At 39.1% G+C, this 24,984-nt stretch overlaps 1 protein-coding gene across 9 annotated transcripts in view; it reads right to left on the bottom strand.

Annotated features, from left to right (window-relative positions):
• The window catches only part of ATP9B (ATPase phospholipid transporting 9B (putative)), a 279,064-nt gene that overhangs the window by 139,380 nt on the left and 114,700 nt on the right, over positions 1-24,984 (bottom strand). For all 9 annotated transcript variants that reach the window (XM_058557340.1, XM_058557341.1, XM_058557346.1 and 6 more), the window contains 2 exons: positions 17,974-18,054; positions 6,244-6,319 (listed from right to left, as the gene is read on the bottom strand). In XM_058557340.1, the coding sequence (XP_058413323.1) occupies positions 6,244-6,319; positions 17,974-18,054 (157 nt within the window). The remainder of the gene's footprint in view (positions 1-6,243; positions 6,320-17,973; positions 18,055-24,984) is intronic.

Genomic DNA, 24,984 nt, shown 5'->3' with positions numbered 1-24,984 from the left:
CTGCAAAGATTACAGTACTACTGGGTGTAAGAGCCTTTGCTGGTATTTTGGCACATATACAATTAAAACAATAAGAGAAATGTTATAAAAACAATATTTGATTTTGAATTTAGATGTTATTAGTCTCTTTTATTCCTATCTCCTGAAAGTCTGGTTTTCTAATTATACATGTCAAGAAGAAATGACAATTTTGTGGTCTATCAAACCTAAGATAAAAGAATAATAAAATACCCCTAGAAGAACCCAGAGATTACAAAGGCTCAAAGGCACTCATCTCTGGAATGTCAAATTAAAAACCAAGGAAGTTGTTTCTAGAATGGCAGCAACACATAATTTATATTCCTAATTTTCACAAATTTTGAAGGTGAGAAATATGAGTAAGATGAGAAAGACAACACATCCATATTATTCACTAAAATCAACAACTGCAGAATTCACTATAGTAATTATACAGAAACTCTTTGATATCACATTAATTTAAAGTGTGAAATTTAGTGAGTCATAAGTCAGGATCCATGGAGTAAATATGATCTCAGTAATCTCCTGGATTTCTATGAACAGTGGTAGCTGCATATTACGTGTATCACAATACAGACAGCTTCCTCCATACAACGTTCAGGAAGACGAAAGATGCTGGAGTACTGCTCAGTAGTGATAGCTGGAGAGGTTACACAGTTTTTCTTTTTTGGAATAAGCATTTCCCTTTTTTCCCTTGCTAAATTGTGTGCCATTAGGAAAGCTGTGAGGTTTGTATTTATTGTGTTCTTGAAACCAGAGTAAGCCTGCACTTGGCATATAAGCTAACCCAAGCTGCACAAATGCTATCTTTATATATTATTATCCAAATGAACTTCCTAGATGATATATTTGTACTCGGCATATAGAAAAATATTAAATACATAATGATATAATACTATAAAAAACTTTCAAAAAGACATACCGTACAATTCTTTTGTCAGTGAAGCTAAATGTTAAATCTGACCTGATCAATATTTCCTTCCTATTTTGCCAATTAAGTTTAACTTCATCAAAAATTAAAAGTGTCACTAATGTTAAATAAGCACAAAAACAGAACAAGACAAATTGCAAAATTAATTTATTTTTAACATCAGCAGAAGAAACAAGTCTCAGAGAAGGCTTAAAACTTCATCAGGCTAGAAACTGCTGTTCTAAAAGCCAGGTGAATTATTAGCAATGTTGATCACAGGCTGGCATTACAGTTTCAAGTACTCAAAATGAAATTTGAGAAATGACAAGACTAACAAGAAATATGTCATTCAGATATATAGAGAATATAATCAGTGTTTGCATGTTAAATATACCATATATAATAAGTATTTAAGGAATTCCTCATGCAATTGTATTTGTATAATCTATTAAAGTTTGGTAAAGGCTATCATATGTACTGTCTCATTTCATTCTCACTAAAAATGAGTACTCACTGTACTTACATTTTTTTCTGAGTTTTTTTTTTTTTTTGCTGAGGAAGATTAGCCCTGAGCTAACATATGTGCCAGTCTTCCTCTACTTTATATATGGGTTGCCGCCACAGCATGGCTGATGAGTGGTGTAGGTTTGCACCTGGGATCTGAACCCATGAATCTGGGCCGCCAAAGTGAAGCATGCCGAACTTAACCACTACGCCACGGGGCTGGCCCCTGTCATGCTTTTTATTTACTAAAACTTCTAGAGTCAGTACACAATATTTGGAATATTCTGCATTCTCTTTGAAAAAGAGTATGTATTTATGGATTAGCATAGGCTAAAAGATCGAGTAAACCCTGTATATACGGCAAAAAGAAATATGGGAAAGGGTTACCTGTTAATTTTGAAACAGAGACATGAGAGGGCAATAAAATATAACACATTGATCAGAAATAAGGAAAGACTACAACAGAGAAAAATGTTGTAGAGACAGACAGACAGACAAAGACCGAGAGAACCATCAGCCAACCAGCACTTCTTGACTGTCAGTTATCACCCAGAACCTGCTAGATACGGTAGAGAAACTGCCAGAGCCACTTGCAGCAGACTTGGAAATGGACTACAATCTACAGACACTCGCCTAGTGCCAATCTCAACGAGACCTCATGTCTGGCTGCTCGAGGACTGCAGCACTTTCACGTGCTGGGAACCAAGGGAACGAAAGGAAAACAACACGCAGCATGGAGACACAAAGCGGGGCAAGGAACCCACGAACACTAAACACCTGCCAGGACCAGCCACACAGCCTGAGGAAGACAGTGAACTAGCCTCAGGAAAGTTACACAAAGAGACCAAGGCCAAGGGTAGAGAGAGTGACAGAGAAGACCTACACCAGCTCTGGGCTCCACCAACTGTGCATGTCAGGGGAAGGCGTAAGACCAACAGGAAGTGATGGACAGAATGTCTCTGCCCACTCCCCAGGCCATAACAACTGCCCACAAGACAGAAGGTTTGGGAAGCAGGTCTCCCACTCCTTGTGAATTATGAACTGCATGCTGGTGTGTGTTCTCTGCTGTCTCCACTGCTCCTATGTGCCCAGGCTCCAAGTGTTTCTGTGTGTATCACAGCTCTCTGGGTGTGGTCTCTTAGGTGACATCTTAGTGGGACGGCTTCTCCTGCTATCCCAATCCTGAACCTACTAACCTTTCTCTAGCATAGGAGCCTTGCAAATTATGTATGGTAAAGGGCCAGGTTTTATTTTTAAATTTCTGGTCTGCCATGAGGACTAGTTTTGTAAAATATGAAAATAAATTGCCAAGATGAATGAAATAACAAAAAAAAATAAAAATGAGAAAATATATGCCCCAATTTTTTTTTAACCTTAAATTACTTCATCAAATTGCTATAAAAGTTTCCAAACGTTTACTCTCATTTTCTGTATTTATCACAAGCAGTATCAGCTCTGGATCCCCCATGTGAGCACACAAGTCCTGCAGTCCTCTCTGGGGGCTCAGCCCTGCACCCTCCGCCTGAGCACACACGTCCTGCAGTCCTCTCTGGGGGCTCAGCCCTGCACCCCCCTGCCTGAGCACACATGTCCTGCAGTCCTCTCTGGGGACTCATCTTTGCTTCCAGGCTCTCGACAACTTAAGATGGAAATAGTCCCTTTTCCACTTATCACTGAAACATGGTAACTCTACGGGACACTGACTCTGCTTTGGAGAAACAATGTTCTCTGAACCAACAAGACGGAAGAAGAATCATGGTACCACAAGAAATTGTGTTGGCCCCTCTTTGGTGACCCTCAGTCCTTGTGTCTGTCTGTGTTAACCTGAGTCCTTGCTCCCACGCATTCAGAATCCTGTGACAAGGGAGGAAGGTTCGAGTCACTACACCTAGGAGGCAACTTCAATTCAACTGAAATATAACTTCTAAAGAGTAAGATTTTTAAAAAATTCTGCTCTTTTCTTCTCAACATGTAATCAAGTATAAAGAAGACAGGAGCCCTAACATTACTCCTAGAAATCCAAAGTCTTTCAAACATTCCTCAGGATATGGCAGTCTGGTAATATACAGAGTCTAGTAATTGCTCATGCTAATAAGGTTAAGTAAAAACAAGTATGTGTTAAAAGTTTTGAAATTAATAAAAAAAGCTTGCATTTTAAAAATGTCCAAACACAAGTCAAAATTAAGGGCACCTTATTTAAACTTTTGGAATCAATGGTTTTAAAGCAGTCTAAATACTCTCTCAAAGATAAAATACTCTGGCAAACTGAATTCTATAAATCATATAGAAGAAAGGGTTACCAACGTGGCAAGCGTGTTGTGATGCCTAGATCTGTGTCTGCAATGCCCAAGTACGCAACTAGGAGCTGCCACTTGTCAAGGTCCTCTAGAGAACTGGGGTCAGGAGAGAAAAACTGTGCACAGGGAATTATCTGGGATATCTTAGAAGCCTTCAACTCAGGTTGCTTCTGTCTCTTTGAGGAGAAAGGCCACAAATCCGATCAGTAACAACATTCTAATATTCAGGAAACAAATGATCAAATCAAGTTTATAAATAAAAAGAATCTACGAATATCTTTATGAATGAACTAAACTTTGACCCTTTATTAAGAATAATATCAATATGATGGAAACAAAACAGAATACAACACCTAGATACAGATAATGTAAAATCTGTGACCGAGTATTGGCTTACACGTGGCATACTGTAAATACTTTCCTATAAACTATTAAACGCTAAATGCTGAATGGCGAAGCAGCTGAGGATGGCACGCCTGGATTCAAATCTTGGTCCCACTACAGCCTGGCTGTGTGACCGTGCTAACAACAGTGGGCCCTTCTGAGCCACAGTCCTTCACCCAGAAGTGAGACTAACAACAACAGCACCTCACTGAATTGTGGTGAGGCTGATGATCCACGATCATTAGCAGGGTAAAACACAAGAGCAGTGATGTGAAAGAAGTGTGAGGACAGGATTCTAAGACTTTCTCTGGCTGCAAAGTGCCCTCTCAATGGTGGCTGCAAGACTTCCTGAGGGCTACACAGCCAGGTCCTGGCCTGCTCCCTCTGAGGACTCTCCATGGTGTAAAGACCCTTCCTGAGGGCTATAGAGCCAGGACCTGGCCTGCCCCCTCTGAGGACTCTCCATGGTGTGAAGACCCTTTCTGAGGGCTACAGAGCCAGGACCTGGCCTGCCCCCTCTGAGGACTCTCCGTGGTGTGAAGACCCTTCCTGAGGGCTACACAGCCAGGACCTGGCCTGCCCCCTCTGAGGACTCTCCATGCATGCTATCCTTACTTCCTCTCTCTCTTAATTTGGAGAAATTTAAAAAATTCACCAGTACAAAAAATAACATAGAACACCTCACAGCATTTCTACCTATTAAAATTTTCATATTTATTATCAAGCTGCTTTTTTTTAAAGATACAAAATATCAGTACAAAACTAAATCTTCTTTCATCCTCTAGCCCCCAAAAGATGAACATGTGTACCTCTGTAGGAGTCTGTTCTACACTTTCATGTATACAGAAGACCCCATTTAAACACACACAAACAGAATTGCCCTGTGTGTGTCTGATCCCATCCTTCTCTATGTGCCAGGCATCCTGGCCCTTAGATCATTTTCTTCAGCCTATTCTCCCTCTCAGCACCAGGCCTTCACATAGGTGTCAGTAATGCCAGGAATCCTTCACACCCTTCTTCTATCCATCTTACCCAGTCACATCTGTGTATTCTTTAAATCTAGTTTAAATATCTCTTCCTCAGAGAGGCCTCCCCCAAACCCTGATTAGGTAAGGTTTTTGGCTTATTTGTTTTCAGGGAACCCTATACTTTTCTGTGATACTTAGCACAGTTGAAATTATCTGTCTCATTTCCTTAATGTCTTTCTCATCCACAAGTTCCTAAGGACAGGATCCTAAGGAGTTTGTTCCACACTGTGTCACCAGTGCCTGGTCTGGAGCAAGGATTCCACACAAAACCATCAGAAGGATGACTGTGTTCTAAGAGAGGAGGTCTACCAGCATTGGACAATAGACACTGAGAAAACAGACAATCCTACCTTGAATGTTTCCTTGCGTTCCTATCCCCAACAGTGACATTAATGCTCCCTGCTACTAAGCTTCATTCCTGGCACCGTTAGCAAGGTCAACTACTTTCTGAGACGGCGATAATCATTTAGGTTTTCAATACCACCCAGAGAAATTTACTTCACAAAATGTAAATTTAAGAGGCCTCCTGTTTGACCACTAGAAATGCTCCAATGTCCCCAATTTTACTCAAATGAAAATTGAGAATCTTTATGCTGGCCCCTAAAGGTCTGACATGATCTACCTCCTAAGGCGCCCTACCTCATCTAAGACTTTTCTCCCTCCCAGACAACCCACCAAACTGACCTCCTATGAATTCTGTTAGATGAAAGAAGAGTGGTAAGATCCCTCTAAAATCACCACTTGCTTCCCTAGTTCTGCTGTGCCACCTCTCATTAAGGCATATTGACAACTGTGTCAAGAAACAGGCTTCAAAACCAGCAAAACACCCGTGCACTCCTACGTGAAGGGTGCATTACCCACAGCTGCTTCAGGCCTTGCTACTCAAAGTGCGGTGTGGTAAGCAACAGCCCAGGCCTCGCCCTTGGCTTGTCTGAGATGTGGACTCTCAGCAGTGTCCCACACTCACTGAACTGGAGTGTATATTGAATAAGTTCTCTACGTAATGTAGGCATTTTGAGAAACACTTGTTTGAAGTCACTCAAAAACGTAAAGCATCACCTTTATGTGAGAATTCACGCTAAAAATAGAACTTATTTCCTACCTGATGCAACAATGGTGCTTGCCCACAATGTATTTTCAATGCTGAGACTTTCATGTATAGGCGGATCACTGTCCTCCTGTTCAGGGAGAGAAAAGCAGAAAAAATGGCAAATTAGCAACTTTTTTTATTACTCTGACTTCAGAAGTTAAAAACTACAGTGTTAAAAACAAATCCACAAGCTGAATCCATGTGACCTGGAGTGGAAAGGCAGGGAATTTAGACAGAAGATTCTGGGAAGATGGCAGAGCAGGAAGCACCAGGAATCTCCCCACCTGGACGACAGCTGCAGGGGCAGAATCTGTCTGATGGAACTACTGGAGCTCTGGGGCCTGTTGAAGGCTTGTCACTTCTAGGCGAAGACTTGGATGGTAAATTCTGGTCAATTTTGGCCAATTTCTGCTGTTAGCACAGTAACAGCTACCTGTCCTCATCCCCAGCCCCCTGGCGGGCAGCTGTGCACCTGTTCCTGGAGCAGCCTGCACACAGCATGTGGGAGCCAGGGTGGGCAAAAGGGATTCTGTCCTCCAAATATTGAGAGTCTGTGCTCTGACTGCTGCTTGCGGCTTCTGATCACAGGGGTGCAGACACAGAGGCGGGTGGCCACTGCTGTTGCACCTCTCCCACTGTAGCAAGCCCCTCCCGCTCCGGCTCAAGTCACTTCCAGCAGAGTTAAATGGTGAGTGTCCTTTCCCCTCTTAATTTTTCTCTTTTCCCCTTTTGGGAGCCAGTCATTAAAGACTAGACATTCAAAAGCAACTGTATACATGGAGAAAATTAGAAAGTGACTGTGCATGCCCAAGAAATGGCTCAGAAAAAAATCTAAGAAGACATTAAGCTTGCACCTCAGGCTGAGCCTTGGCACAGACAGAGCCTACAACAATCAAAAAAACAATAAACAAAAACGATGATGAAAAACCAGCAAACCTTGAGGAAGGGGGAAAATCTGACTTCTAGATTTACCACATTATTACATCAAACATCCAGTGTTCAACAAAAAAATCACATGGCATAAAAAGAATGGTGCATTTAAAGGAAAAATGTAAATCAACAGAAACTGTCCCTGAAAAAGAACTGATGACAGAGCTACTAGACAAAGACTTTCAAAGAAAAATATTAAAGATGTTCAAAGAAATAAAGATATGAAGAAAGTCAAGAAAATGATGTATGAACAAAACAGAAATATGAATAAAGAGAAAACTAAATAGAAACCAAAAGAAATTGAAAAGTACAAAAACTGTAATGAAAAATTCACTAACAGGAAGCCAGATTTGATTAGGCAGAAGAAAGAATCAGCAAATTTGAAGACAGGACAATGGAAATTATCAAGTCTGATGAACGGAAAGAAAAAAAGTTGAAGAAAATTGAAAGGGCCTACGAAATCTGTGGGACACCATAAAGCACACCAATACACGCATTGTGTGAGTTCCAGAAAAAGAAGACAGAGAAAAAGAGATGAAGAGAATATCTGAAGAAATAATGGTGAAAAACTCCCCAAATCTGATGAAAGACAGGAATGTAAACATCCAAGAAGCTCAACTAAATCCAAGTAAGATAAACTCAAAGAGACCCACACAGAGAAACATTTAATCTAACTTTCAAAAGACAAAGAAAGAATCTTGAAAGCAACAAGAAAAAAGCAAATCATTACATACAAGAGATCCTCAATAAAATCATCAGCAGATTTCTCATCAGAAACTCTGGAAGCCAGAAGGCAGTGCGCCAGTATAGTCAAAGTGCTAAAAGAAAAAGAATTGTCAACCAAGAATCCTACATCCAGCAAAACTGTCCTTCAAAAGTGAGGAAGAAATCAAGACATTCCCAGATAAACAAAAGCTGAGGGAGTCTGTGACCACTAGCCGTTCACAGCAAGAAATGCTTAAGGGAGTCCCGTAGGTTGAAATGAAAGGACTCAAGGCTGATGCATTTAAAAGAATTATTGATTTATACTTTTAGGCATACAATGTCTAAAGATGTAAAGGGTGGGGATGGAGCTGTAAAGGAGCAGAGGTTTTGTACATTATTGAACTTAAGTTGATAAAAACTCAAATTAGCATGTTATAACTTCAGGATGTTAAATGTAATCCACATGGTAACCACAAAGAAAACAGCTATAGAATATACACAAAAGGAAATGAGAAAGAAATTTAAACATTTCACTACAAAAAATCGCCTCAACATAATAGAAGACAGCCACGCAGAAAATGAGGGGAAGAGAAACTATAGGGCGTATAGAAAACAACACAATGACAGAACTAAGTCCTTCCTTATCAGTAATTATTTCAAATATAAACGGGTTAAACTCACCAATCAAAAGACAGAGACGGGCAGAATGGATAAACACACATGATCCAACTATATACTGTCTACAAAAGACTCATTTTACATTCAAAGACACAAAAGAAGTTGAAAGTGAAAGTATGGGACAAGATATTCCATGCAAATAATAAACAAAAGAGAGCAGAGGTGGCTATACAAATATCAGACAAAATAGATGTTAAATCAAAAAAGGTTTACAGGAGACAAATTAATGAAATGTTCAATAAAGCAAGAAGATATGACAATTATATATAATTATGTACCTAATGAAAGACTATCAAAAGATATGACGTAAAAACTGACAGAATTTAAGGGAGAAATATACAATTCTACAGTAATAGTTGGAGACTTTAATATCTCTTCACAATTATGGCTAGAATAACCGAAAAGAAGTAAGGAAATAGAGGACTTAACGTAGTAAGTCAACTAGATCTTACAGACATACACAGAACACTCCATCCAACAACGACAGCATACACATTCTTCTGCACATGGGCCATTTTCTAGGACAGACATTATGTTAGGCCACAAATTAAGTCTCAACAGATTTAAAAAGACAGATATCATATAAAGTATCTACTCCAACCATGACAGGATAAAGTCAGTAATCAATAACAGAAAATTCAAAAAATTGTGGAAATTAAACAACACACTTGTAATCTCTTATCAAAATCCCAAAGATATTTTTTGCAGAAAAGGAAAAACCAATTCTAAAATTCATATGGCATCCCAAGGGACCCCAAATACCCAAAATGACCTTGAAAAAAAAGAACAAAACCGGAGACTCAAACTTCCTGATTTGCAAACTTACTGTGAAGCTACAATAATCAAAACAGCGTGGTACTGGCATGAAGACAGACATATAGACCAATGGAATAAAATGAAGAGCCCAGAAGTAAACCCTTGCATATATGGTTAAATGATTTTTGACAAGGGTGCTTAGACCATTCTAAGGGTAAAGGAGAGTCTTTTCAACAAATGGTGCTGGGAAAACTTGATATCCACATGCAAAAGCATGAAGTTACTGTTCCCTTATACCATATATAAAATAAACTCAAAATGGGTCAAAGACCTAAATGTAAGACTTACAACAATAAAACTCTATGAAGAAAACATAGGACAAAAGCTTCATGACACTGGATTTTGCAACAATTTTTCGGATATGACACCAAAGGCACAGGTAACAAAGGAATAAAATAGACAATTGGAATCCATGAAAATTAAAAACTTTTGTGAATCAAAAGGCACTATCAACAGAGTAAAAGGCAACCCACAGAATGGATGAAAATATTTGCAAATCACATATCTGATAAGGGATACCCAGAATATACAGAGAACTTTAAAACTTAACAACAAAAAACCAAACAACCTGATTCAAAAATGGGCAAAGGAGGGGCCAGCCCGGTGGCGCAGCGGTTCAGTTTGCGCGCTCAGCTTCGGCAGCCTGGGGTTCATGGGTTCGGATCCCAGGCGCGGACCTACACACCGCTCATCAAGCCATGCTGTGGCGGTGACCCACATATAAAAAAGAGGAAGATGGGCACTGATGTGAGCTCAGGGCCTATCTTCCTCACCAAAAAAAAGAAGGGGGGCAAAGGACTTGAACAGACATTTCTCCAAAGAAGATATACAAATGACCAAAAAGGACATAAAAAGATGCTCAACATCACTAATCATTAGGGAAATACAAATCAAAACCAAAATGAGATACCACCTCACACCCATCAGGATGGCTACTACCAGAAAAACAAAAAACAAGTGCTGGTGTGGGTGTGGAGAAACCGAACCCCTTGTACACTGTTGGTGGGAATGTAAAATGGTACAGCTGCTGTGGAAAACAGTATGGTGGTTCCTCAAAAATTGAAAATGTAACTACCATATGAAGGCCAGCCCCGTGGCTTAGCAGTTAAGTGTGCGCGCTCCGCTGCTGGCGGCCCGGGTTCGGATCCCGGGCGCGCACCGACGCACCGCTTCTCTGGCCATGCTGAGGCCGAGTCCCACATACAGCAACTAGAAGGATGTGCAACTATGACATAATACAACTATCTACTGGGGCTTTGGAGAAAAAAAAGGATTGGCAATAGATGTTGGCTCAGAGCCAGTCTTCCTCAGCAAAAAGAGGAGGATTAGCACGGATGTTAGCTCAGGGCTGATGTTCATCACCAAAAAAAAAAAAAAAAAAAAAAAACTATCATATGACCCAGAAACTCCATCTCTGGGTATGTACCCAAAAGAACTTAAGGAAGCATAGATATCTGTGCACCCATGTTCATATCAGCATTACTCATAATAGCTAAAACATGAAAGCAACCCAAGTGCCCGTCAATGGATGAATGGATAAGAAAAACGTGGTCTATCCATGGACTGGAATATTAGCCTCAAAAAGGAAGTAAATTCTGAAACATGCTACAACATGGATGAACACTGAGGGCATTATGCTGAGTGAAATAAGCCAGTCACGACCATACAAATACGGTATGATTCCAATTATACGAGGTACTTATTGTCAAAAAATCACCGAGACAGAAAGTAGAGTGGTAGTTGCCAGGGCCTGCGGGGAGGGGGAATGGGGACTTAGTGCTTAATGGTTAAAGAGTTTCAGTTTTATGAGATGAAAAGAGCTACGGGGTTGCACAAATTATGAACATATTTAATACCACTGAACTAAACACTTAAAAATGGTTAAGATGGTAAATTTTATGTTACATGTATTTTACCATAACAAAAAAAATTAAGAAAAATACCCCAAACAAGAGAATATAAAAAAATTGAAATTACAATTTAAAAGAATGCCTTTATGCCTTTAATAAATTCATTTTTCAAAATATTTAACTTTAATATGAAGAAAATAATTTTAAATTTTCATTAAAACACTATATGTTCTCATTTTTTCAGAGAGCAAACTAAAATTGTATCTTCCAATATGTGCTTTAACAACACCACAGCACTCATGGAAAAATATAAAATATTAGCACAGACATATTACAAATCAACTTATCAACGCTTATTTAGTAAGTGTGGTAGAATATCTTCTCTCTGTCTTTTGTTGAGGACAAGAGTTATGCTTTTCAAATGTATATGTATTCATGAGAGAAAAAAATGCTTCTGTAAATATTATTTACAACTAATATATACCTATATTTATATCTAGAAAGGTGACATTTCTCTTAAATTTCTCTTTAAAAATGTTATTATGATATTAGATATTTTTTATTAAGCAAATTTTCAAATATAAGATGTATGCTGCTAATTATCTGTGCAGATATCAAACACGGCTATACATCAATATCATGATAGCAATAATGTACAGTCTAGTTTTATCTTTACATTTTTAATGTCTATGTTCAGAGATAAAAATAACTACTTAAAATCTGAGAACTTTTCGTCTTAATCTGAAGTTATAGTCTAGAAAGCAGTCCTTGCAATTTTGGTTATGGAAAACCTTCTAGAATAGGATTATAAAAGCCCACACACAGCCTTGCATCTAGAAGTAACAAAGGGAAGACATTAAGTGTGAGCAAATTATCTCTATGTCTCCATGGGGTAACAAACCATACACTGTCCTGACTGGCGTGATATGCCACTTCCATGTAGAACTGTATTTTATTAAAAACTGATAACCCGCTATCAAAATATCTTTTAGGATAACAAAGAAATCAAAGGAAATTGGGAAGGAGGAAAGAAATTAAAAACCCATTTCCAAAAGTGCATGTAAGGAAGACAGGTTGTGCTACTGGTGTTTTCTTTCCATTCACTCATCAAACCATTTTTCAAATGATATAAATTCTGGCCATTTTGCTAACTACTTGGAAGATATTTGCTAGATATTTGATTCTCTATTATATCTGTGAGGGACAAAATCTAAACCAATCCTACCAGTTCCAAAATACTTCCCCTGATATTGCAAGTATTTATAATAAAAAGTGTTGTAAATTAATTTAGTTTGAGGAAGGGGGTTAGCCCACGGTGACTTCACACGCGTCTGACAGCAAGACCAGCGGCTCTTTAGCTTCCTGTGTCCCAAGCACCACGCTCAGCATTTACTCTTAGGACCTTACCGATCTTCCCTCACACTCCTCTCTATTGCCTACAAAGAAGGCCACTGCCTGATGGAGATGTTTCCTCAGCTTCTCAGGCTGTGTGACCATGAAGAGTGGGGTGCCCTTAAGTGTTTAAAACACAGATGGGGTGCTGTTTCTTAAAAAACAATTCACGTTAAGAATATAGACTGGTAATTAACTGTGCTTTAGTCATATCATCTGTAAATAGGAAAGTTCATTCAAGTCATTGAAACATGTATTTGGTATCTAAATATACAGCAAGATATATATAGTGTTAGAAACCACAGTTATAAGAAGAATTAAGACACAGCCTTCCATCTAAGTAGTTCCTGGCTTAGTGCGGGAGCTCAACATGGACTCAAAAAAGGACAAAACAGTGTCTCAGGGGCAAATGTGATGGTATCAAAGAAAAGGAAATAAAAAGAAGTCTTCTAAGCGATGGTACTTAAACTGGGTATTAAAATGCAGGAGCTTCACAGATCGCCCTTAATTAAAGGGATCTGTCTATTATATATGCCGATTCCAGCATACAGCCAATCTCTGTTTCTGTAGACACACACACACTTTTCTCTTCATTTTAAAGTCCCTCAGGGGCCTGGTGCAAGCGGTTCAATGCCCGCACTCCGCTGCGGCAGCCCGGGGTTTGCAGGTTCAGATCCCAGGCGCACACCAACGCACCACTTGTCAAGCCATGCTGTGGCGGCATCCCACATAAAGTAGAGGAAGATGGACACGGATGTTAGCCCAGGGCCAGTCTTCCTCAGCACAAAGAGGAGGATTGGCAGATGTTAGCTCAGGGCCGATGTTCCTCACCAAAAAATAAATAAATAAATAAAGTCCCTCAGGAGTTACTTCTTTCAATTACAGTTTGTCAAGTAAAATATGTTACATACTTTACTGCCTTTAATAGTTTTAAATTAAAAAATCTATTGATAATTACACAGCTGCATCATTACTCAAAATACTAAGGAAACGTATTTTAAGTGGGAAAAATGAGCCTTATGTTATCCCAATATAAATATGCATGTTTATGGGGAAAAACTTGAAGGGGAAGAGTCAAGAGAATAATATTAGTATTTACATTAGGATGATAAGGCTAAAAATTGTTTAGTACCTTTAATCATTTTATTTTTATACTGATGGTGAAAATATAGTCACAATCTTCTCACTACTCTGGAATCACATCAAGCTCTTGCACAGTGGCTCAGATAACATCGCTAGTCTTTACAACACATGAGAATACTCAACACCCTGCCTCGTATTTCCACATTGTTCCTTGCGTCTTCCACGGGGGAACGCCAGGCAAGGAGCCGCTGTTTGTTCCCTCTGTTCACAACCAAAGTAGCTGCTCAAGGTAAAGAGAGAAACACTGCCTAACTCGGAAATAAACAGTCCAGGAAAACTGAGTTTCCCTTTACTTTTATGGTTTAATAGAACAAAGCATCAACTTTTAAAAGAGAGAAGTAGGTGGCCTCTATGCATTAACTATTTTGTGCCTGAATTTATGACTGAACTGAAATGACCAGTTTCTGATTCACTCACAGAGAGGGTCTTAGAATCTAACTGTGATAAACATTGTTGGAGAGAGAGAAAACTTTATATACCCTCACTCTTTTTCCCAAATATGGGCCAGATGGCATATCCTTTAACTGTATGTTAATCTAGGAGTTTTAGCCATGACTTAGCAAATTGAGTATATAATTAGGATAAATCCTGCCAATTGCTGATTCACACATTTATCACTTAAGGTATGAAACAAAGTTATTCTCTGATATGAATCCTCAATTATTTTCACTGTATCACAGCAATTCCCATGTTTATCTATCCCCCCGGACTGTGAGCTATGTGACCTGGACCTTCTGAGCACCTAGCACAGAACAGGCACTCAAATTTGCCCAGTAAGTGAATGAATCAGAGAACAAACATGGAACTCTTCCCCTAATTTCCAGTGCCCCTTATCAGGCACTCAACGCGAAGTCAGCAGTCTGCTGTGATTCTAAGCCAACCTATGTGTACTGTAGGCTTTTAAGTGCTCCTTTAGGCCACCCTGCACACAGCTGTCCATCATCAACTGACCACAAAAGCACAAATGAGTAGATTTTATTAGTTTAAAACTCTTCCTATGGTTTTTTTAATATGGAAATTTAAAAATTATTAACACATGTATATCTTTTAGTATAGCATTTTCCCATTATGTCAAACTCCAAAAGAAATAAGGACATTAAAAATATATAAAAATCTTACAAGGTTTTCTGAACTGCAAATAAAAGGTTCTATACAATTTAGTTTTAGAAATTGAAGTCGGTTCTCCCATTACTTTTCTATAACTACTTAATCCTGTGACTGCTTTTTGTCTATTTCTAACATAATTATGTGTTGAAGAATACACAATATCTATGCAGTTTATTTTCAATTCTGTAATAATAATGATGGACTTTAAACATTAAAAATTTTTCTAATATCAAGAAAATTACTGTAAAAGATAGTTCTTTACCAATGTCATATAGTACAGAATAAAGATTGTGAAGACAAGAAAGAAATGATCTCTAAATAACTTTCTCTTGGGGTATCCTTCTCCTTCATGTTATATAGTTTGAAAAGATAAAATTTGCTTTGGGGAGAGAAAATGTAAAATGTTACAATTTCAAGTTGTTTTCTCAGTAGTGTACTCTATTTAACAAACAACAGAGATTTGCTTTTTAAAAGGCGAGTATCTTGATTGGAAAAGACATGTACAATGATAAGTGTGCTATGGTTGGCAAAAGAAATTACATCAAAAAAATGCATTATAAAAAAGATTAAATGGGATTATGATGTTAAAGTACTATGAACACTGCTAATATCTGAAAACTGGCTACATTTTTAAACTCTAAACTTCAGAGAGAATAGCTAAATCTTGAATAATAAGCGAAATCGGGGATATCAATAATAATATGAATAACTTAGATAACACAAAATGTCATATAGTCAGATAGTTACTCTGACACTGTTCTGAGGTAAGCGGAAGCAGATACTATTCACAGTATGCATACCTATAGTATTAGACTCTGCATAGGCAACAAAATACATAATACGTCTATTGCCACAGGACACTTGAATTAATTTTCTCTGATTCTTAATTAAGAATTTAGGCTGATACAAAAGAAACGTATATTTCCTTCTTGGTATATTATACTATTAAAAAGGACTATAAGCAGATATCACTTTTTAAAATGTCCGGTTGCTATTTCAGTAATTAAAATGAATTCCATTTTCTAGTTACAAAACTAGTTACTTGGCATGGTTTTTTCTTTTCTCCTTTTTGAACAATGCACACACAAATAAATATTTTTCATCTTAAATAATCCAGGAACTCCAGATTAATATATTTAAAATGAGCAAAATAAAATCTTGTTAGAAACATCAAATGAAGGCAATAAAAGGCCACTTATTTGAATTATACTTATTAAAAACTTACAATAATTCGTACAAAGTGAAGGTATCTTACATTAACTAAAAAGCCTCAGTGAAGTCAGGATCCTGGAACAAACTCTTTTCTTCTGCACTATCCTGGCTCTGAAGCTGACTGTGCCATTTTGGACGTTTTCCCCACTTACAGTGAATTAAATTTTGCAGTTATTTCCTTTCTCACATTTTTGTTGCACGCATGAGCTACAGGTGATCCTATCTACTCTCAACAGTTGGCCTGGATGGTTTGGGGAGGCTGGAGGGACTTAAACAAACTTAGATAACTGCCATTATCCTAAGGGAACCAGGAAGTCTAGAGGAATCTTTTACAAACACCAGTATTGTAACTTGACATCTAAGCTGAAAATCCTTAAAATGGCTTCTTCCTTCTTTTGACAAGACCTTTAGGATCCAGCCTGGCTACCCTTCCCAATCTCCCCTTCTGCCACGCCTGCATACTCTGTCACACACAATCAGTCACACACTCAGTCGCATACACTGAGTCAAACACGCTCAGGTGTACATACTCTGTAGTGCATACTCAATCACATATCACATCGCACATAGTCACATAATAGGTCACACAGTCGCACACACTCAAACACACAGTCACATAGTTACACACTCAGTCACACACACACACACAGTTGCACACAGTCACACACACAGTCGCACACTCAGTCACACATGGAACCGCACAGACTCAGTTGCACACTCGCACACTCCCTACATGAACTGCGCTTTGTAGCCTTGGTGTTTTCAGCCACACTTCTCACTTGTTCTCATTCTCTGACTTCAATGTGCTTCCACACATTGTCTAGCAAACATTTCCAACTTTTAGCAAGTGATAAGCAACATAAATCTGTGAAACGGAAGAGCAGAAAGCAAATAATATTCCAAGACATTAATAGTGGTTGATAACTCTTCTAATTGATTGTACTAAGGGTTTCTTTTTGTAAGACTTTTTCTCACATATGCTAAATTGTCTTTATTAAGAACATGACTTTTTGGTAAATATTTTTGCAAAAACACAAAAAGATCTTAATTTTCTTCAGAACTCATTGCAAAGTGCTTATCACCAGGACGTCCTCCTCCTCTGTGTGTCCATGAACGTCCTGTACATGCTTTTACTGCACGCATAGAAATAAAGCTACAAAGTAATGCCCATCTCCTCCACAGGCATCCTCATTTTTGTATTCTCATACTTTTCACATTGTCTGGCACACAATATACCCTTAGTAAATGCTTTCTCAAATTGTTTGCCAGTCCTTGTGTGTGACCAAGAGTGAAGCAAAGCTGACTACACCAACAGAAATCTTTAAAAAACAATTGCAGCAATTAAGAATAAACTATAGTCATATATTAAAATCTCTTAAGTATTATAAACCATTTATAATATCAGTATAAGGTGTTAAAATCAAAAGCTGAGTCCTGCAAATCTTTTTAAACAGTTGGGGGAAGAGGGGGCTTCAAGCTGTACCGAGTCACCATGATGAAAAGAAAGCAGAATGAAACACACATATGTATCCATGCACAGCCATCCAGCCACTTAAGGAAAGTCACGAAATGATGCGGATAGCACAGCATGTTAACTATCACCCAAAGTCAAAACTGAAACCGCTAAATTGCTTCATTGCGCTGGCTCATAATATCTTAAGGAAGAAGGGTCTTATCAAGAGTGAATATGCTGAAAATCAGAACAACTGTACCAAACGTATCCCAGAGATATTTGATGCAGGAAAATTTAAGAACTTGAAACACTCTCTAGGTTTTCCCTATTTAGCTCAAAACTCTGTTTGCATTTATTCTTTATTTAATTACTCTTTCAAAATAAAGGTTTGCTATTTTTAACTTACATACACAATGAATAAATTTGTATTTATTTTAACGAAACATTTAAACTTACCCTGGTAAATGTGCCTTCAAAACTATGAATATCCAACTGTGGCTTCTGAGCATAAACATAAGCATTGATAGAAAAAAGGTCCTGGAATACAGAATATCTGGATTAATTACATTATAATTAAACAGAATTACCTGAAAAATTTTCAATTACCAATTAATATTTTTCATATATTATTTACAAAAAGTGATGGTTGATTTTCTTATATTCTGTAATGAATTAGAATGGAGGATAACTAAGAGACAATTTTTAAGCTCGACAGAGGTGTGGCAATTTCTCTTGATTCTAACAGACTGCTGCCTGATGACAGGTACACGTCAATAGTACTGGGAAGAAGCTTATAAAAGACAGATCGCCTGGGGCTGCCCCACGACTCCAATTTTAAAGGTGGAGGCTGTGTGTCAGTATTTAGAAGTTATATGGGTATCAAAGTATTCAGAGGGATTTAAGTAATCACCACAATTTCACATAAGTTCTATAAAACAATTTAGTAAATTCCTAGATCTGTTCACATGTGTTTTTGTTCTAGCAGCTACTGCATTCACTATAAACTAATGATCACCTTCCTTAAAGCCATGAAGACAATGCATTTCTCCCCTGTGCCTGAACCATATCCCCATGACCTGTATTTACAAAATAGTATGGGAAGGCTTTGACTATCTGCACATCGTAGCTACTTTCACAGAATTAGTTTTGAAGCAGAAAAAACATATGCTTTGGGTTACTCCATTTATTGGCAACATGTAAAAGTTTCAAGTCTCCAGAGATGAGATCTTAAGCACCTTATTTTAAGATAATTATAAAAGTATGTTTGCTGGGCCAGAAAGTTTAGTTTTCAAAACTCTATATAATTTTATTAATATCACAGAAGTTACATTAAGTGAAAAATATATTTATAATAAATTTTAATTTTTTAATGATGCATGATTATTTTTACCAAGAGCTCACAAAGAATTCACAACACTGAAAGGCTCCTCGTCTGTTTGGACTTGGACAAAACCACATCCTATGTGGGATTTTGACTGGGCTATCCTCCAGACAGTCAGGAAAGAGTGACTCTGCCAATCTTCTGTGTGGTAATCCCACACTCACTAAAATGACCAGCTTATACTTGACGTTATAAGACAAAACTCCAAAGCACAGAGGTATGAAGCATACCTGAATTCATACAGTGGGTATGCCAATGATAATGTGGATGTAAAGTGACCAATTAGGGTCGTTATAACCCAAATATGCTAGTGTATTTTTCAAATTGATTCATGTGGACCCAAATAATATTGAGTATAGTACATCCACAAATAGAAATTACTTATACTTGAGCTTTTTAGGGTAAAGTTTTAAAAGTCTTCTAATTCTTAATATTTCAGTTGTTTAAAAAATTTAATTGGCTATTAGAAAGCAGACTAATAAAAACAATACAGAAGTTTAAAAAACCTGTCTTTATTACAGGCCTGAAATTTCAATGAGATAATCATGACATCAGTCCAAATAAACAAAGAATGAAAGAACTGTGGCCTACGTTTGTCTCGATGCTCCTTTTCGGTGCTGTTGCCTACCAACTGCACAGGACTCAGAAACAGTGAGCATCCTTGCCTTCATATGGCTTCTATTTCTAGTTTCTCTGTCATCCTCTGAAGGAAGACTGGGATTCCTTTTCCATTTCATAGCACCATAAGAGTTAACAACAGGGGTCACACAGACCTGAACATAACTGGAAAATGCTCAATTGGAGAGTCAAAAAGAAACTTTTAAATTTAAGGGAAATTCTATAATGTGAATACTGGTTTGATACAACAATCTAGTGACTAAAAACAAAATTAATGAAAAGAGAAAACAATAACCACTCAAAAAAGAGGACAAGTCAGACTCAAGCTCATTGCATGGCAAGGTAAAAGCTGCTTGGATGACAGATCAGTTCAGCAGATCACAGTCTCTCGGCTTCTGAACATGGTGAGCTTCCCGATCTGTCATGAGACCAGCTGCCAACCTCTCAACACTCCCAATGTCCTTCCACACAGATGATGTGTGCTCCGTCCAGACTCTGCTCTCAAACTCTCCTTGGAGCTGATGCCACATCTGAGGCAGAGCTCTCATGGCACAGCCCGGAAGTCTCATCATTTGGAACCCTGGACTCACAGATCCCAATGCGTGCCCGACTCTAAGCTGGACCCGACACTGCCAGGGCTGTTTTGACAGCGGCACAAGCAGTGCCAAGCTGAGCACTGGAACAAGCTCATGGACACATCTCGGACCTGGGAGCGGCGCAGAATTCAGACCCCTCGGAGCGATGTAAACCATGAAAACATCCTGGACGCTGGCTGGGCTGTCTGGTCCCCTGAGCTGCCTGCGATCAAGGGTTTATGCTCTGATGGGCCATCTGAAATCGAGTTGCTATCAGCCCCAACCTGTGACCCCTGCCCAAGTGGGGACGGAGGCCAATCACAAGGACGGTGGCCCCTTCACTGCACCGTCTGTCTCGAGGCTATCTCACTGCTGTTAACTTGTAGCTGGCTTTCCAGATTAGCTGCAGTTTGCAACAGTAGACCACGAGCCTGACCCCACTTCTCTCACCTTCCTCCCTTGTGTACACCTTAGCAAGGCTTTTGATTGCTAAGTGCTGCTGTCCCAGAAAGAGAATGATCTGTTCTGGGCCACACCCAAGATAAATTCTCAGGACAAAAGGGGTGGCGGATTATGTAAAGCCATTTTGAAAAGGTTTGAAGATTCAGATTCCCTCTTGACTAATTCCTAAACATGATGCCTCTTCCTGGTTAAGCTGTTTAAAAATATTTTCCTGTAAAAACTGCTTTATGCGGGGCCGGCCTGGTGGCATAGTGGTTAAGTTTGAGCACTCCGCTTTGGCGGCCCAGGGTTCACAGGTTCAGATCCTGGGCGCAGACCTACGCGCCACTTGTCAAGCCACGCTGTGGTGGCGTCCCACATATAAAGCAGAGAAAGATGGGCTTGGATGTTAGCCCAAGGCCAGTCTTCCTCAGTAAAAAGAGGAGGATTGGCAACAGATGTTAGCTCAGGGCTAATCTTCCTCACCAAAAAAATAAAAAAGCTTTATGCTTCTTGCAGAAAACGCTTCCAGGTGAAAGGTCTGGGGAAGAGGAGGGGATGACTAAAAAGACAGAGTTAAGACTGCTACACGGCACACGATGAACTAAAAACACAGTTAGGACTGCTACGTGGCCCACAGTGACTGTAACAGCAGAGAAGAAACAAGCCCCGAGACGGGGTAGGAGCAGAAGGCAGAGGGCAAGCTCATCTCTGCTTCTCAGAACTGTTTGCACGCTCTCCCCTCCTGCTCAGGAAAACTCCTCTGCTGCCTTTTTCAGCTTCTACCAGCATTTGAAATTCAAAAGGGCTGCTAAGCCTGGAGCCCCCCTGACAGCTCAGGTTTTCTCAGGCCTTTCTGGTGAAGGGGTGCTGTTTCTACTCTCATAAAGGGCATACCTGATACCAGGAGTGCAGCCTGGTCCCACCCAGCCCAGTGAGGGCCAAGAAGAATAGCACTGGTAATATTTTTGCCGTAAAGACTTCGTGGCCAAGGATGTGGGCTGTGTAGAAAAGTTAAACACAGCAGGCCTCAGAAAGGCCTGCTTCCAAGCAAGGTTGGCCCGTGGGCTTGGGTCTGGGAGTGTGGGTTTCAGGAGGTTCCCACCATTCCTAGATAAGAAAGACTCACTGTGCCTTAACTCTGTATGCAAGCAATATGGCTTATGCTGATCACCTGCTTTCCTTCTGGGACTCTGGCATTTTGCTGTGTGCCTGGCAGAGGGTGCCTATGGGGCCAGTCCCCAGTAGAAGCCCCCATGAGTCTCTGATGAGCTTCCCTGGTAGCCACCATTTCACTTACAACTTGTTGCTAGGGGAACTCAGTGCGTCCCGTGTCAGTCACCGGGAGGAGACCCTGGAAGCCGCACCTGGTTCCCTCCAGACTTCACACCAGCTGCCTTTTCCCACTGCTGACTGTGTGCTCTGTCCTTTCACTGTAATCAATCACAGCCAGGAGGAGGACTATATGCTGAGGCCTGGGAGTCTTCCTAATGAATCATCAAAACTGAGGGTAGTCTTGAGGGCCCCCTAACACAGAATTTGACATTTTTATAGTTTTGGTTTTTGTTTTCTGTTTTGTTTTTGCCTCAGAGCAAAAAAGTTTTAGTGTGGCTGCTAAAACTTAGAAAATCACAGACTTCCAGACATGAAGAACCAGAGGTCAGACACTGATGCAACTACGGCAGTGGAAGAGTGAGAGGAGACGGAGACATCAGAAAGGAGAGAGCCTCAGAAGGGGGCCCTAAATTCTATGTATGCTCGCATTCTGACTCCTAAACTACTTGTGCATAGGGCAGATTTCAAGAAGTCCAGCTCAGCTAAAAGAACTGAATAAAGACCTTAGCAGCTCCCCACTGCAGGAAAGAGAGAGCTAGGAGTTAAAACAAAACCAAACAAAAAAACCAATACTCTTCAGAAGAACATAACAGAATCCAGTCTCTACAATGAATGTATCATCAATAATGTTGAAGATATAATCCAAATTTCTACACATATGAAGAAACAAAAACACACAAGATTCATATTCAAGAAAGAATTCAATCAATGAAGACTAATTTTGAGATGACCAGACATCAGAATTAAGAGATGAGAATTTCAAAGCAGTTATTATAACATCCCAAAGACTAAAGGAAAACATTTCCCTAAAGAATAAACAAAGATGAAACCACAGCAAAGAAAAAGAAAATATATTTAAGGAAAAAAATCAAATGGAAATTCTAGAATTGAAAAAATATAATATCTGAAATAAATTCATTAGATGGGCTCAACAGTAGATTGGAGATGACAGAATAGAGTGAGTGAACTTGAAGACACGTCAAGAGATAATGAATCTGAAGAACGCAGAGAAAAAAGATTTTGAAAATGAATATGGTTGCAGTGCCACCGAGAGAATATCAAGATGTCTAACATGCCTGTCATTGAGCTCCCAGAAGGAGCAGAGAGACAGAATGGGGAAGAAAAACTACTCGAAGAAATAATGACTAAAAATATACCAAATATGTTGACAGCCACAAATGTACAGATTCAGGAAGCCCGGAAAATCCCTAGACAGATAAATAAAATTTAAAAATTTCAGTCATATTGCTAAAAAACCAAAGATGAAGAAAAATCTCGAAAATACCTAGAGAAAAATGACACATTATATACAAGGAACAACTATCAAATAACACTGGTCCCTCAGTACAAACAACGGAAGCAGAACACGGTGGGACAAAGTATTTAAAGCACACCGGGGAAAAAACATGTCAACCCAGGATTCAATATTCAGCAAAATATCCTTCACAAAAACAGGTAAAATAAAGATATTTTCAGACAAATGAAAATGAGAATTCACTGCTAGCAGACACATACTACAGGAAATGCTAACAGAAGTTCTTTAGGCTGAAAGGAAATGATATCTAGTAGAAACTCAAATCTTTAGGAAGGAATCGTGAGGAACAAAAATGGTAATATCAAAAGAAAAACAAAAATCCTGTTTTTTCACTTAATTTCTTTAAAGTACACATAAAACACTGGAACAGTTTATAATATATGTAGACAAAATGTATATAAGTGCACATAAAAATAAACGCATACAAAAAATGCACAATACACTTGTAGCATAAAGGACAGGTGAGGTAAATGGATCTATCCAACGACAAAGTTCTTACCTTTTATGTGAAGTGATACAGTTTTAACTTTTCACAGTTACGCTTTTAGTTAAGTGCATATTGCAATCTCTAGCAACTACTAAAAAAAATGCAAAAAGGTATAGCTAGATATAAAAATAGAATTCTAAATATATTCAATTAACCTAAAATTAAGGAAGAAACTGAAGGAAGATTTGAGACACTAGAGCAGACAAGGCCTAAGAGCTAAGAGAAGAGGGCTAGCAGAGAGGGAAAGATTAGGAAGAGAGAGGGCAGGAAATCACTGACCAATGGAGGTCTGTGAAATGCAGAGTTAGGCAAAAGCTACAGAAGAAATATCCTTAGATAGAAGGAACAATTCTTCACTGTAATAATAGGCAAAGGTGGTGGTGGGGAGGTAGGTACCAATAGGGATAATACTGTTCATTTATTGGTGGGAAATTGAAGGAATTTCCATCTGATACAACCTTTTTTCTCTGTAAGGCAAGATCATTTGATGAGAGAAGGGCAGGTGGATCAGAATTAAAGGCGAGTAGAGAAGTCTGACATCACACCACTGACACAAGGCACGACAGTGAACTACAGACACACTGCAGGGTGGCAGTGACAGGTACTCCCTCTCTTGTCTGTGGTGATGGTTTCACAAGTGTATTGAAGTGTACAGTTTAATTACGTGAAATTTACTGTATGCCAATTTTACCTCAATACAATTAAAAAACACACACAAGATGATTACAGGTAGTATTGAGGACCCAGCTAGAAATGGTGACCATCACTACTATGTTCTGAGAAGTGGAACAATTCATCTTCCAGTCCTATTTCCTCGTGTTTATTTCAGCAAATATGTGTCTTTCCACATCTTTTTCACAGCTCCTGTTTGGACTGTAATATCCTCTCAGATTTCTTAGACTATATTGGAGATTTGTATTTATTTTCTTCTGTTCCTGGAACACCTAACTTATCTAGGCTGTTTTTCAATTTATATTGGTCTTTCCCTTTCCTGTTGCTTCTACGTGCGCATTCCAATGATCCTTTCAGAAAAGGGCAGCCAGACAGCTGTGGGCTTCCAGAGCTGTGTACGTCATGAGATCTCCTCTGTCAGTGGTAGCCTCGACTGGGGCAGGTCATGCTCTGTCACTTAAAGAAAATGTTCTTCAACAGAAAACAGGCAACACTCTAAAAATGATATGGCTTCTTTCATTTCTAAAAGACATATTTAGGGCCGGCCCCGTGGCTTAGTGGTTAAGTGTGCACGCTCCGCTACTGTCGGCCTGGGTTCGGATTCCAGGCGCGCACCGACGCACCGCTTCTCTGGTCATGCTGA

The sequence above is a fragment of the Diceros bicornis genome, chromosome 16 (assembly GCF_020826845.1).
Source record: "Diceros bicornis minor isolate mBicDic1 chromosome 16, mDicBic1.mat.cur, whole genome shotgun sequence".
NCBI lineage: Eukaryota > Metazoa > Chordata > Mammalia > Perissodactyla > Rhinocerotidae > Diceros > Diceros bicornis.
This window is presented reverse-complemented; position numbering and strand designations above follow the sequence as displayed.